Below are 12851 nucleotides of genomic sequence, written 5' to 3' on the forward strand. Positions count from 1 at the left end.
AGTTGCTTTGGATAAAAATGACATTTTATATTATTATACTGTAGAAGTGTACTTTATATACTTTAAAAGTAGGATAGTGCTGTTGTTCAACTGTAGTACCTGTACTGATTGGGTTTTCAATTTGTAAGTTGCTCTGGATAAGAGCGTCTGCTAAATGACTTAAATGTAAATGTAGCTGTTGGTTCATTTAACCAATTGAAATTGTTTGAACATGAACAATGTTTTATTGAATGGAAGTTTCTAAATTGCTCTCAACACGTCAAGCACATAGCGATTGGGCAATGTAGCGGCAGCAGCCTATCAGAAGAGGAGGTGTGGCTTATTTGGGGCGTGGCTTTCATGTAATAATTTTTTAGACACCCGTCAGAGTGAATGTCCAGTTCTATTGTATTCACAATATACACTTATCTACTGCCCTGAATCTGCACTAATACTGTCATAAGGTAATGTGATTCTTAGAACCTTGGTTACCGCTTCCATTGTGAAGAACTCAACATTTGGCTACATAAATGTGAAAGTCTTATGTGAAGATTAGTTTGGAGTCATTATTTCCTGTAATTTAACCACTGCTGGAGACAATAAAAGGCCACTTTAAAATCTGCACAGATGTGTTAAGTTTTGAGGGAGCGTGCAATTGGCATGCTGACTGCAGGAATGTCCACCAGAGCTTTTGCCAGAGAATTGAATGGTCATTTCTCTACCGTAAGACGCTTCCAACGTTGTTTTAGTGAATTTGCCATTAGGTCCAACCGGCCTCACAACCACAGACCACGTGTAACCACGCCAGCCCAGGACCTCCACGTCCGGCTTCTTCACCTGCGGGATCATCTGAGACCAGCCATCCGGACAGCTGATTAAACTGGGTTTGCACAACCGAACAATTTTTGCACAAACTGTCAGAAACTGTCTCGGCGAAGCTCATCTGCGTGCTCGTCGTCCTCAACAGGGTCTTGACCTGACTGCAGTTTGGCGTCGTAACCGTAACATCAGTGGGCAAATGCTCACCGTGATGAGATCCTGAGGCCCATTGTCGTGCCATTCATACTCCGCCATCACCTCATGTTGCAGCATGATAATGCAAGGCCCCATGTGGCAAGGATCTGTACACAATTCCTGGAAGCTGAAAATGTCCCTTCCATGGCCTGCATACTCACCAGACGTCACCCATTGAGCATGTTTGGGATGCTCTGGATTGACGTGTACGACAGCGTGTTCCAGTGCCCGCCAATATCCAGCAACTTTGCACAGCCATTGAAGAGGAGTGGGACAACATTCCACAGGCCACAATCAACAGCCTGATCAACTCTATGTGAAGGAGATGTGTCGCGCTGCATGAGGCAAATAGTGGTTACACCAGATACTGACTGGTTTTCTGATCCACACCCCTACCTTTTTTTAAAGGTATCTGTGACCAACAGATGCATATCTGTATTCCCAGTCATGTGAAATCCATAGATTAGGGCCTAATGCATTTATTTAAATTGACTGTTTTCCTTATGTGAACTGTCACTCAGTAAAATCTTTGAAATTGTTGCGATTATATTTTTGTTGAGTGTAGTTCCAAAGTGAAAAATCAACTTGGTGCAAGATATTTACAGGAAATATAAGATTGGGTTTTCATGTAACGTATGCGCTTAGAGTCAGGAAGCAGGTGCAGAAGGTGAGTTTAATAATGAAGAATGCAGATAAACAAAACATGAGAAGCGTACAGACCGTCAATGAAAACAAACCAATACTGCCTGATGACTGAGGCTACTGAGGGCTAAATAAAGGGAAGGTCATCAAGGTGATGATGAAGTCCAGGTGTGTGTAATGATGGAGAGCAGGTGTGTGTAATGATGGAGAGCAGGTGTGTGTAATGATGGAGAACAGGTGTGTGTAATGATGGAGACCAGGTGTGTGTAGTGATGGAGAACAGGTGTGTGTAATGATGGAGAGCAGGTGTGTGTAATGATGGAGAACAGGTGTGTGTGTCACGGTTTCGGCCGAGGCTGCTCCTCCTCCTGGTTCGGGCAGGCTTCGGCGGTCGTCGTCCCCGGAGTACTAGCTGCCACCGATCTATGTTTCATGTTCGTTTGGTTTTGTCTTGATGTTGTACACCTGTGTCTAGTTAGTCCTCGTTAGTGTCCTATTTAGTTCTCGTTGTGTGTGTTTGGTGTTGTGTGTGATTGCTCCTCTGTTTGGTGTTCTGAGCTACGTACTTCCCTCCAGTGTTTGGAGAGGTTTTCGCACATGTTAGTGCGCCGTTTGTTTGACGCCTGTGTGCGCCGTTATTTCGCCTCCGGGCTTATTGTGCTCATTTACTACGTGAATAATTCACTAAAGTCTTTTGGACTGAGCTTCTGCGTCCTGCGCTTGATTCCTGCACCACACCCACCTTCAGCACCCCTTGACAGTGTGTAATGATGGAGAACAGGTGTGTGTAATGATGGAGAACAGGTGTGTGTAATGATGGAGAACAGGTGTGTGTAATGATGGAGAACAGGTGTGTGTAATGATGGAGACCAGGTGTGTGTAATGATGGAGAACAGGTGTGTGTAATGATGGAGAACAGGTGTGTGTAATGATGGAGAGCAGGTGTGTGTAATGATGGTGCCTGGACGGTTGGTTAGTAAACCGGCGACTTCGAGCGTAGGAGAAGGGGAGCGGGTTAAGGCGTGACATTTCAACTTAATTATCTGATTTACAGGGAATTGATTTACTTTGTTGTAACCCAGTTGAAGTAATATGGATAGAAAGTTCAGATGGTACATTTACATTACATTTACGTCATTTAGCAGACGCTCTTATCCAGAGCGACTTACAGTTAGTGAATACATATTTTTTTTTATACTGGCCCCCCATGGGAATCGAACCCACAACCCTGGTGTTGCAAACGCCATGCTCTATCAACTGAGCTACATCCCTGCCGGCCATTCCCTCCCCTATCCTGGACGACGCTGGGCCAATTGTGCGCCGCCCATGAGTCTCCCGGTCGCGGCCGGCTGCGACAGAGCCTGGATTCGAACCAGGATCTAGTGGCACAGTTAGCACTGCGATGCAGTGCCTTAGACCACTGCGCCACTCAGGAGACTTGGTACAATGATTCTCTACACTGTACTTGCTTGTTTTGTCACATAAACTGAAATGAGGTGAACTATTACAATTTTAGCAACCTGGAAATGGTGGAGCGATTTCTGCATATTGCTCCTTTGAAAAGGGGGAAATTAAGTTGAGTGTTGAAAGAAATAGGTTGCACCAACTGGAAATATAGGTTCGGTAATAATCAAATAAAACAGTTAGCATTGAATCTTATGTTTGGTTTCAACAAATGTAGTATTTCCCCTTGAGAGAACCTAACTGATTTACTTTTTTTTAGGTTGATCCAATCATAAATTTTTTTACAGTGAAGAGTCACACTGGTTCTATCGTGTGTGTGTGTGTGTGTCTGTGTGTGTGTGTGTGTGTGTGTGTGTGTGTGTGTGTGTGTGTGTGTGCGTGTGCCGTGCGTGTGCAGTGCGTGTGTGTGTGTGTGTGTGTGTGCCGTGCGTGTGTGTGTTTCTTACTCGTTAGTGAAAGGTAATAGTCCAGCTGCGGTGTGCTCTGATTATAATTGACTATGCAAATGACGGAATGTGTGTGTTTCTCAAATGGCACTCTTTCCCCCCTATGGGCCCTGGTCAAAAGTAGTGCACTGTATAGGGAATAGGGTGCCACTTGGGACGAACACAGTGTTTCATTCAAATCAGACAAAGAACATGTGTTCAGACTGTTAATTCCATTGTTCATGGGATAAAATTAAACCTTTGTAACATATATGCACCCAATATTGAAGATCCTTTGTTGTTCCATACACTCTTAGAAAAATAGGTGCTAAGTAGAACCATACAGGGTTCTTCGGTTTGTCCCCATATGGGAACCCTTTTTGGTGCTGGATAGAACCCTTTGCAGAGGTTCTATCTAGAACTCTCTATGTATGATTCTTCAAAGAACCCTCTGTATATGGTTCTACCTAGAACTCTCTACGAAGGGTTCTGCCTAGAACCCTCTATGAAGGGTTCTACCAAGAACCATTTTATCATCTAAATAAAATGAGAGTTCTACTGAGAACCCTTTTATCTTTGGAGGTTTCTTCCAGCAGCATCCCACTGCTGGCTTGCCTCTGAAGCTAAGCAGGGATGGCCCTGGATTTAAGACCAGATGCTGCTGGAAGTGGTGTTGGAGGGCCAGTAGGAGGCGTATCCCAATGCCCCAGGGCAGTGATTGGGGACATTGCCCTGTGTATGGCGTTGTCTTTTGGATGGGATGTTAAACGGGTGTTCTGACTCTCTGTGGTCACTAAAGATCCCATGGCACTTATCGTAAGAGTAGGGGTGTTAACCCCTGCGTACTGGATAAATTCCCAATCTGGCCCTCATACCATCATGGGCACCTAATCGTCCCCAGCTTCCGATTGGCTCATTCATCACCCTTCCTCTCCCCTGTAACTATTCCCCAGGTCGTTGCTTTAAATGACAGTGTGTTCTCAGTCAACTTACCTGGTAAAATACAAAAATGTATGGTTACACCAGCCTTATTAGCGTTTAAAATGTAATTATTTATGACAATACATTACATATATCATAAGGCCTTTCTTTGAGGGACTAGTTATACCCTAACATAGTGGTCTTAGGAAACTCCTGGTTTACAGGCCACATAAGGCCTGCAAATCACATAATGCTGGCTTGCAAAGTGATGTGTAATTGCTATTGGAATTCAGCCAGAGTCTGAATCACCTGCAACCTGCATTCAGAATGACTGCCAGGGTAGGGGAAATGGAAACACTGAGACTACCTAAACCATCTAAACTGGAACAACCATCTCAGTAATGGGGTGTGATAAATCCAATGACTAACAGATTGGATTAGTTTAGAAAACTGTGTTATCTATCTTTGTGTAGCATAAAATGTATCAACCAAGCAAGGTACATGCAAAAACACAGATATTACAGTAAAACAAACAATTCTGAAAATCTCCCTGCAATAGAGCATGCTGGGAAATATTAGATATGGATATATGTAGAACCCTTCTTGCCTTCCAAAGAATCGTTCTTGCCTTCCAAAGAATCCTTCTTACCTTCCAAAGAATCATCAAAGAACCCTTTCTTCCAAAAACGGTTCTTAGGCTGTTAAAGGTTCTAGGTAGAACCCTTTGCCTTACAAAGAACCGTTGTCTTCCAAAAAGGGTTCTTCTGATCAAAACAGTTCTTGGTAGAACCCTATCCCTCCACAAAGAACCCTTTTGGAACCCTTTTCTTTCTAAGAGTGTAGTATAAATAACATTGTCGGTAATATGAGAGAAGGAAATGTAATCCTGGAGGGTGACTTTAATCAAATGCTGGACGGATGTTTAAATAGGACAACTTAACCCTTAAGGACCAACTGGCTATTCACGTGTTGATAAAATACTTGAGCTTGGTGGATATATGGCGTATGCTGAACCCACGTGAAAAGGAGTATACTTTTCTTTCTCAGAGTATACTATCTACCACGGATCACATTCTAGAATAGATTATTTAGCAGAATTACAGAAACTGTGATGAGCTGTAAAATAGGGGCCATTTCTCGAACTAATCGTGCCGTAGTGGAATTACGGATTCAATTACAGGGGGAAGAAGTAGGTGACGTTTAAACACGTTATTATTTATAGGATGAGGAATTTCAGATATCACTTGGGACTTAAAATATTGCCTCTACCCTTTGTGTGTGAGTGTCCCCGCTGTTCCATGAGATGATGTTTCATCTGTTTTTTTAAAGGTAATTTAGCTTTTTGCTTGAGGGAGATGACTTGGAGATGACTTAGAATTACATTATATGTACAAAAGTATGTGGACACCCCTTCTTATTAGTGATTCGGCTATTTCAGCAACATCTGTTGCTGAACGGTGTATAAAATCTAGCACACAGCCATGCAATCGCCATAGACAAACATTGGCAGTAGAATGACCTTACTGAAGAGCTTAGTGACTTTCAACGTGGCACCGTCATAGGATGCCACCTTTCCAACAAGTCAGTGCATAACATTTCTGCCCTGCTAGAGGTGTCCCGGTCAACTGTAAGTGCTGTTATTGTGAAGTGGAAACTTCTAGGAGCAACAATGGCTCAGCTGCAAAGTGGTAGGCCACACAAGCTCACATAACGGGACCGCCGAGTGCTGAAGCGCGAAGCGCGTAAAAATCATCTGTCCTCAGTTGCAACACTCACTACCGAGTTCCAAACTGCCTCTGGAAGCAACGTCAGTACAAAAACTGTTCGTCGGGAGCTTCATGAAATTGGTTTCCATGGCCGAGCAGCCGCACACAAGCCTAAGATCCCCATGCGCAATTCCAAGCGTTGGCTGGAGTGGTGTAAAGCTTGCCGCCATTGGAATCTGGAGCAGTGGAATTGCGTTCTCTGAATGCAATCACGCTTCACCATCTGGCATTACGACGGATGGATCTGGGTTTGGCGGATGCTAGGAGAATGCTACCTGCCTGAATGCATAGTGCCAACTGTAAAGTTTGGTGGAGGAGGAATAATGAGTTCTGGGACTGTTTTTCATAGTTCGGGCGAGGCCCCTTCGTTCCAGTGAAGGGAAATCTTAACGCTACAGCATACAATGACATTCTAGACCAGGGGTGTCAAACTCATTTTAGCTCAGGGGCCACATGGAGGAAAATCTATTCCCAAGTGGGCCGGACCGGAAAAATCATGGTATATATAACTTAAAAACAACAACTTCAGATTGTTTTCTTTGTTTTAATACGATCAACATACAACATAAAGCTGGAGCCTGAGGACAGTGTGTCCAAAATAGTATAAGCACAACATCACTATTAATCATAAAACACCTGAAGTTTATTTGAAAATTCTAAAGAAAAAGAACACACAAACACACAATGCCTCAGTGATTAACAGAACTGTTTCACAGATCACAGAACTATATCAGGGTGTCATTTCTCAGGCAGAAATGTAGATAAAAATAATGAAATCCTGTTCCCCAAACAAGTGCAAGAACCACAGAGTAAAGAATAGGTTAAATATACAAATAAAATAAAATCAATTAAAAACAATAGCACATCAACATAAAAACATATAAACATAAATCTGAAAGCGTTGCTCAAACTCCCGTAACAGTCCAGTTATTTTATCTTTGAACCGCTTCATGTCTGCCACATGTTGGGTCGCGCACACATTTTTCAGACAGGGGAAGTGAGCTGCATCACCACCGGCAGGTTGCGTCTCCCACAATGACAGCTTCAACTTGAAAGAACGTATGCTGTCATAATACTGCGTGACAACTTTGTTGCGCCCTTGCAGCTGTTTGTTCAAGTTATTCAGGTGCTCTGTAACATCCACCATAAATGCAAGGTCCGGCATCCATTCTGCGGAATGAAATTCTAACACTGGTTTGCCCTTTTCTTCCATGAACTGTTCAATTTCTTCTCGTAAATCAAAGAAACGCCTCAGCACAGCACCTCGGCTTAACCATCTTACCTCAGTGTGGTATGGCAGGCCATAGATGTGGTCTTTCTCTCTGAGAAGGCTGTCAAACTGACGGTGATTCAGGCTTCTGGATCGGATGAAATTAACAGTTTGGATGACCACCTTCATGACGTTATCCATCTTTAATGACTTGCAACACAAAGCCTCCTGGTGCAAAATACAGTGAAAGTAAAAAAATCACGTCCTCCATTTGCAGATTGCACTTTCTCTCTGAACTTTGTCACAACGCCTGCTTTTTTCCCGATCATTGAGGACGCACCATCTGTAGCCAGGCTGACAGCGTGGGACCAGTCCACTCCGACCCTGTCCAGCGCGCCGACGAGTGCGGTAAAAATATCAGCTGCTGTCGTTGTATCTGTCATCGGCACCTACTCCACAAACTCCTTGGTGACGGTCAATGTGTCATCAACTCCGCGGATGAAAAAATTGCCAGTTGTGCAACATCTGTAATGTCCGTGCTTTCATCAATTGCAACCGAAAACGCAATAAATGACTTTACTTTTTGCTTCAACTGGCTGTCCAAATCCACTGAAAGATCGGAAATCCTGTCTGCAACTGTGTTTCTTGTCAGGCTGATATTTGCAAAAGCCTGCCGCTTTTCAGGGCACACAATCTCCGCTGCCTTCATCATGCATGTTTTTACAAATTCACCCTCACTAAATGGTTTTGAAGCCACTGCGATTTCATTATCAATGAGGTAGCTAGCGTTCACTGCAGCGTCACTGATGTCTCGGCTGTGAGTAAACACAGACTGCTGTTTCTTCAGACCCGCCAACAGTTCATTCACCTTCTCTCATCTCCGCTGTCCTTGAAAGTTGTCATATTTGTCGGCATGAAGACTCACATAGTGGCGGCCGAAGGTTATATACTTTCAGCACTGCAACATGCTCTGAACACACCAAACATACAGCTTTCCCATTCAATTCCGTGATTAAATAGGATGACCATTTTTCTTGGAACACTCTGCACTCTGCGTCCACTTTTCTCTTTTTTGACAGAGACATATTTGGGCAATGAGGGTGCCAAAGCACATAATGTTAAAAGTAGAAGCCGTAATAAATATCGCGGGCAAAACAAAGTAGCTCATTGGCTGCACGTGCTTGACCTACTTGCTCTGCCCCGGTATAAACAGTTTGCTTGCTTAACACAATTGCTATTGCGCCATCCAGTGGACGCAATTGGAACAGCAGTTTATTTTATTGAAAAATTGCCGCGCATTTTTATACTTAAATAAAATATATATATTTTATTTTTTATTTTTTTATTTTTTTATCATCTCGCGGGCCGGATTAAACCCGTTTGCGGGCCTGATCCGGCCCGCGGGCCGTACGTTTGACACCCCTGTTCTAGACGATTCTGTGCTTCCAACTTTGTGGCAACAGTTTGGGGAAGGCCCTTTCCTAATTCAGCATGACAATGCCTCTGTGCACAAGCGAGATCCATACAGAAATGGTTTGTTGAGATTGGTGTGGAAGAATTTGACTGACCTGCACAGAGCCCTGATCCCATCGAACACCTTTGGGATGAATTGGAACGCCGACTGCGAGCCAGGCCTAATCGCCCAACATCAGTGCGTGACCTCACTAATGCTCTTCTGGCTGAATGGAAGCAAGTCCCCGCAGCAATGTTCCAACTTCTAGTGGAAAACCTTCCCAGAAGAGTGGAGGCTGTTATAGCAGCAAAGTGGGGACCAACTCCATATTAATGCCCATGATTTTGGAACAAGATATTTTCACTACCAAGCTCTGTACAGTCTGCCTCTTTAGGTTACAACAAGCTGTTAAAGGTTAAAAATGACACCTGTGAAAACTTGAGAATTGTGGCAAAGGGATTTATTTACGCCTTGAGATAGATCAGAAGACAGGGTTTTATATTAGTTCAGATATTGGGCAAACTGCCAGAGAAGACAAGGGAAAAGGTATACACGTTTTTCATAGATTTTATTTCACTTCCCTAAGGTTACATAGGAGGGGTTTGTGTGTGTTGGCAATGTGAAGGGGCAAAAGGAACCCTCCTACATGCACTGTGGGTTAGCCTGGTTGTGCACCCCCTATGGGACAAAGCCTTACAGTGCATGGCAGATGGCGTGTGATCCCAGGTACCTAGGTCACCAAGACTGTGTCTGTTGAGTGACAAGTCTGAAATAACAGGGATTAACCAGACAGAATGTAAAATATAATGTTGAGGTATTGTGTTAAGGCTGGTCTGAAACATTGTGTCTGTGTTAAGGCTGGTCTGAAACATTGTGTCTGTGTTAAGGCTGGTCTGAAACATTGTGTCTGTGTTAAGGCTTGTCTGAAACATTGTGTCAGTGTTAAGGCTGGTCTGAAACATTGTGGCTGTGTTAAGGCTGGTCTGAAACATTGTGTCTGTGTTAAGGCTGGTCTGAAACATTGTGTCTGTGTTAAGGCTGGTCCTGAAACATTGTGTCTGTGTTAAGGCTGGTCCTGAAACATTGTGTCTGTGTTAAGGCTGGTCCTGAAACATTGGAATAGCTCTAATGATGCCAGTGTTCACGGAGTGGATGAATATGTTGACAAAAACAACATTGTATGAAATCATGTTAGCGAAGAGGCAGGAGAAAGATAATAGAGACTCCAAAAAGATTGTGTTTCCTTAAGGGCACATTGAACAATATCATGGCCATGAAATAGCGGATCATTTATCTTGAAAACATCTCTGTATGTATTCCTGTGTTTTGGATTTGTGTTTTTTGTTTGATATGTTGGTAGTTGTTTTGTGTTAAAGATGAAAAAATTAAATTAATTGTCTACCCATTTTAAAAATATGTTTCGCCCCCCCCGCCACACACACCTCTCTCCTGATTGGTTCTAACCTTTTCTCCCTCTACTGATTGGTTGTAACCTTTTCCCACACTCTCCTGATTGGTTCTAACCTTTTCACCCTCTCTCCTGATTGGTTCTAACCTTTCCCCCCTCTACTGATTCACAGGTGCTGAATCTGGTCCAATCGTACGTGACTCTGCGTGTTCCACTGCACGTGTCATACGTGTTCCACTCCCCGGTGGGTGTGGGGGGATGGCAGCATTTTGACCTGCAGTCGGAGCTCCGCCTCACCTTCGTGTATGATACAGCTATACTGTGGAAGGACGGCATCGGGAGCCCACCACAGGCTGAGCTACAGGGTGAGAGGAGACACAGGGTGGGTGGTAGAGGGGGAGTGAGTGAGTGAGTGAGTGAGTGAGTGAGTGAGTGACTGAGTGAGTGAGTGATTGACTGAGTGAGTGAGTGAGTGAGTGAGTGAGTGAGTGAGTGAGTGAGTGAGTGAGTGAGTGAGTGACTGAGTGAGTGAGTGAGTGACTGAGTGACTGAGTGACTGAGTGAGTGGAGGAGGGAGGGAGGGAGTGAGTGAGTGGGGGAGTGAGTGAGACAGAGAGAGAAAATAAAAGGGATAGATTATTATTATTATTATTCCAACATCAAAGAAAGTATTAATAACAAATCTAAAAGAAGTGTGTCATTCTGCATTCTACAGGTGCCCTGTACCCCACCAGTATGCGTATCAATGAGCAGGGTCGTCTGGTGGTGAACTTCAGAACCAAGGCTCACTTCAGAGGTCTGTTTGTAGAGGCCCACTCTGGAGACAGGATCGAGAACACAGGTGACACACACACACACACACACACACACACACACACACACACACACACACACACACACACACAACATATGCATGTCCATAATATTGTATCAGTCAGTCTATATAATGATTTGTATCAGTCAGTCTATATAATAATATGTGTCAGTCAGTGTATATAATAATATGTGTCAGTCAGTGTATATAATAATATGTATCACTCAGTCTATATAATAATATGTGTTAGTCAGTGTATATAATAATATGTATCAGTCAGTCTATATAATAATATGTATCATTCAATCTATATAATAATATGTATCAGTCAGTCTACATAATAATATGTATCAGTCAGTCTATAGAATAATATGTATCATTCAATCTATATAATAATATGTATCAGTCATTCTACATAATAATATGTATCAGTCAGTCTACATAATAATATGTATCATTCAGTCTATATAATAATATGTATCATTCAGTCTATATAATAATATGTATCATTCAGTCTATATAATAATATGTATCATTCAGTCTATATAATAATATGTATCATTCAGTCTATATAATAATATGTATCATTCAGTCTATATAATAATATGTATCATTCAGTCTATATAATAATATGTATCAGTCAGTCTATATAATAATATGTATAATTCAGTCTATATAATAATATGTGTCAGTCAATCTATATAATAATATGTATAATTCAGTCTATATAATAATATGTATCATTCAGTCTATATAATAATATGTATCATTCAGTCTATATAATAATATGTATCAGTCAGTCTATATAATAATATGTATCAGTCAGTCTATATAATAATATGTATCAGTCAGTCTATATAATAATATGTATCATTCAGTCCCCACTACTTTACTTATTCCCTTTCTATTTCCCCTCCCTCCCTACCCAGCATCCTCTCTGTCGTCCATGGTGATGTGTGAAGACCACCCTGGCCTGACCTTTAACCTCAGCCTGGTGAGGAGTGAACCCACCTACAACCAGCCTGTCCAGCAGTGGACATTCACATCAGACTTTGCAGTGAGTATATAGCCCAAACCCAAACCCTAACCCTGTCCTTAACCTTAACCCTAGCCCAACCCTATTTTGACCCAGTTATTTGGGTTGTTGGGATTACCCACAACATGGGTTAATCAGTTGGGTATTTTTTACTCTCATGCTAGGATGACCTAGCCGCTGGGTCTTTTTTAACGTAATCCTTACTTTATTTTCAGGAGGCGGGGTTTATCAGGGGTGTGGCTTTCAGCTAGATCTTTTTGTTCACCCGTGAGAGTAAATGTCATTCCTGTTCATCGTGTTTAATTTACATACTCCAAACGTTTATTTAAAAACAATATTAAGATTATTACATATTATAATAAGGTATAGGCTTTTAGGGAACTCATACACTTCTGTAAGCCTCCCTGTAGCTACAAAAATGTAAATGTTCAAACATAATGTGTTAACTATACAACAGAACAGATGAACAGGAATGACATTTACTCTCACAGGTTACGAAAAATAACTATCTAAAACCCACGCCCCTATTAAACTACGACTCCAGTCTTCTGATCTCAGCTTGTTACCTGTATAAAAGACACCTGTCCACAGAAGCAATCAATCAATCAGATTCCAAACTCTCCACCATGGCCAAGACCAAAGAGCTCTCCAAGGATGTCAGGGACAAGATTGTAGACCTACACAAGGCTGGAATGGGCTACAAGACCATCGCCAAGCAG

General features: G+C 42.5%; 1 protein-coding gene across 1 annotated transcript in view; it reads left to right on the plus strand.

The window, feature by feature from the left end:
• Positions 1-12851, plus strand: part of LOC121556629 (FRAS1-related extracellular matrix protein 2-like) — a gene marked incomplete at its 5' end in the record, with an annotated part of 146481 nt that overhangs the window by 103690 nt on the left and 29940 nt on the right. The window contains 3 exons of the mRNA XM_045216882.1: positions 10455-10647; positions 10998-11123; positions 12026-12153. Of these exons, the coding sequence (XP_045072817.1) occupies positions 10455-10647; positions 10998-11123; positions 12026-12153 (447 nt within the window). The remainder of the gene's footprint in view (positions 1-10454; positions 10648-10997; positions 11124-12025; positions 12154-12851) is intronic.

Source organism: Coregonus clupeaformis, unplaced genomic scaffold (genome assembly GCF_020615455.1).
Source record: "Coregonus clupeaformis isolate EN_2021a unplaced genomic scaffold, ASM2061545v1 scaf0838, whole genome shotgun sequence".
Classification (NCBI taxonomy): domain Eukaryota; kingdom Metazoa; phylum Chordata; class Actinopteri; order Salmoniformes; family Salmonidae; genus Coregonus; species Coregonus clupeaformis.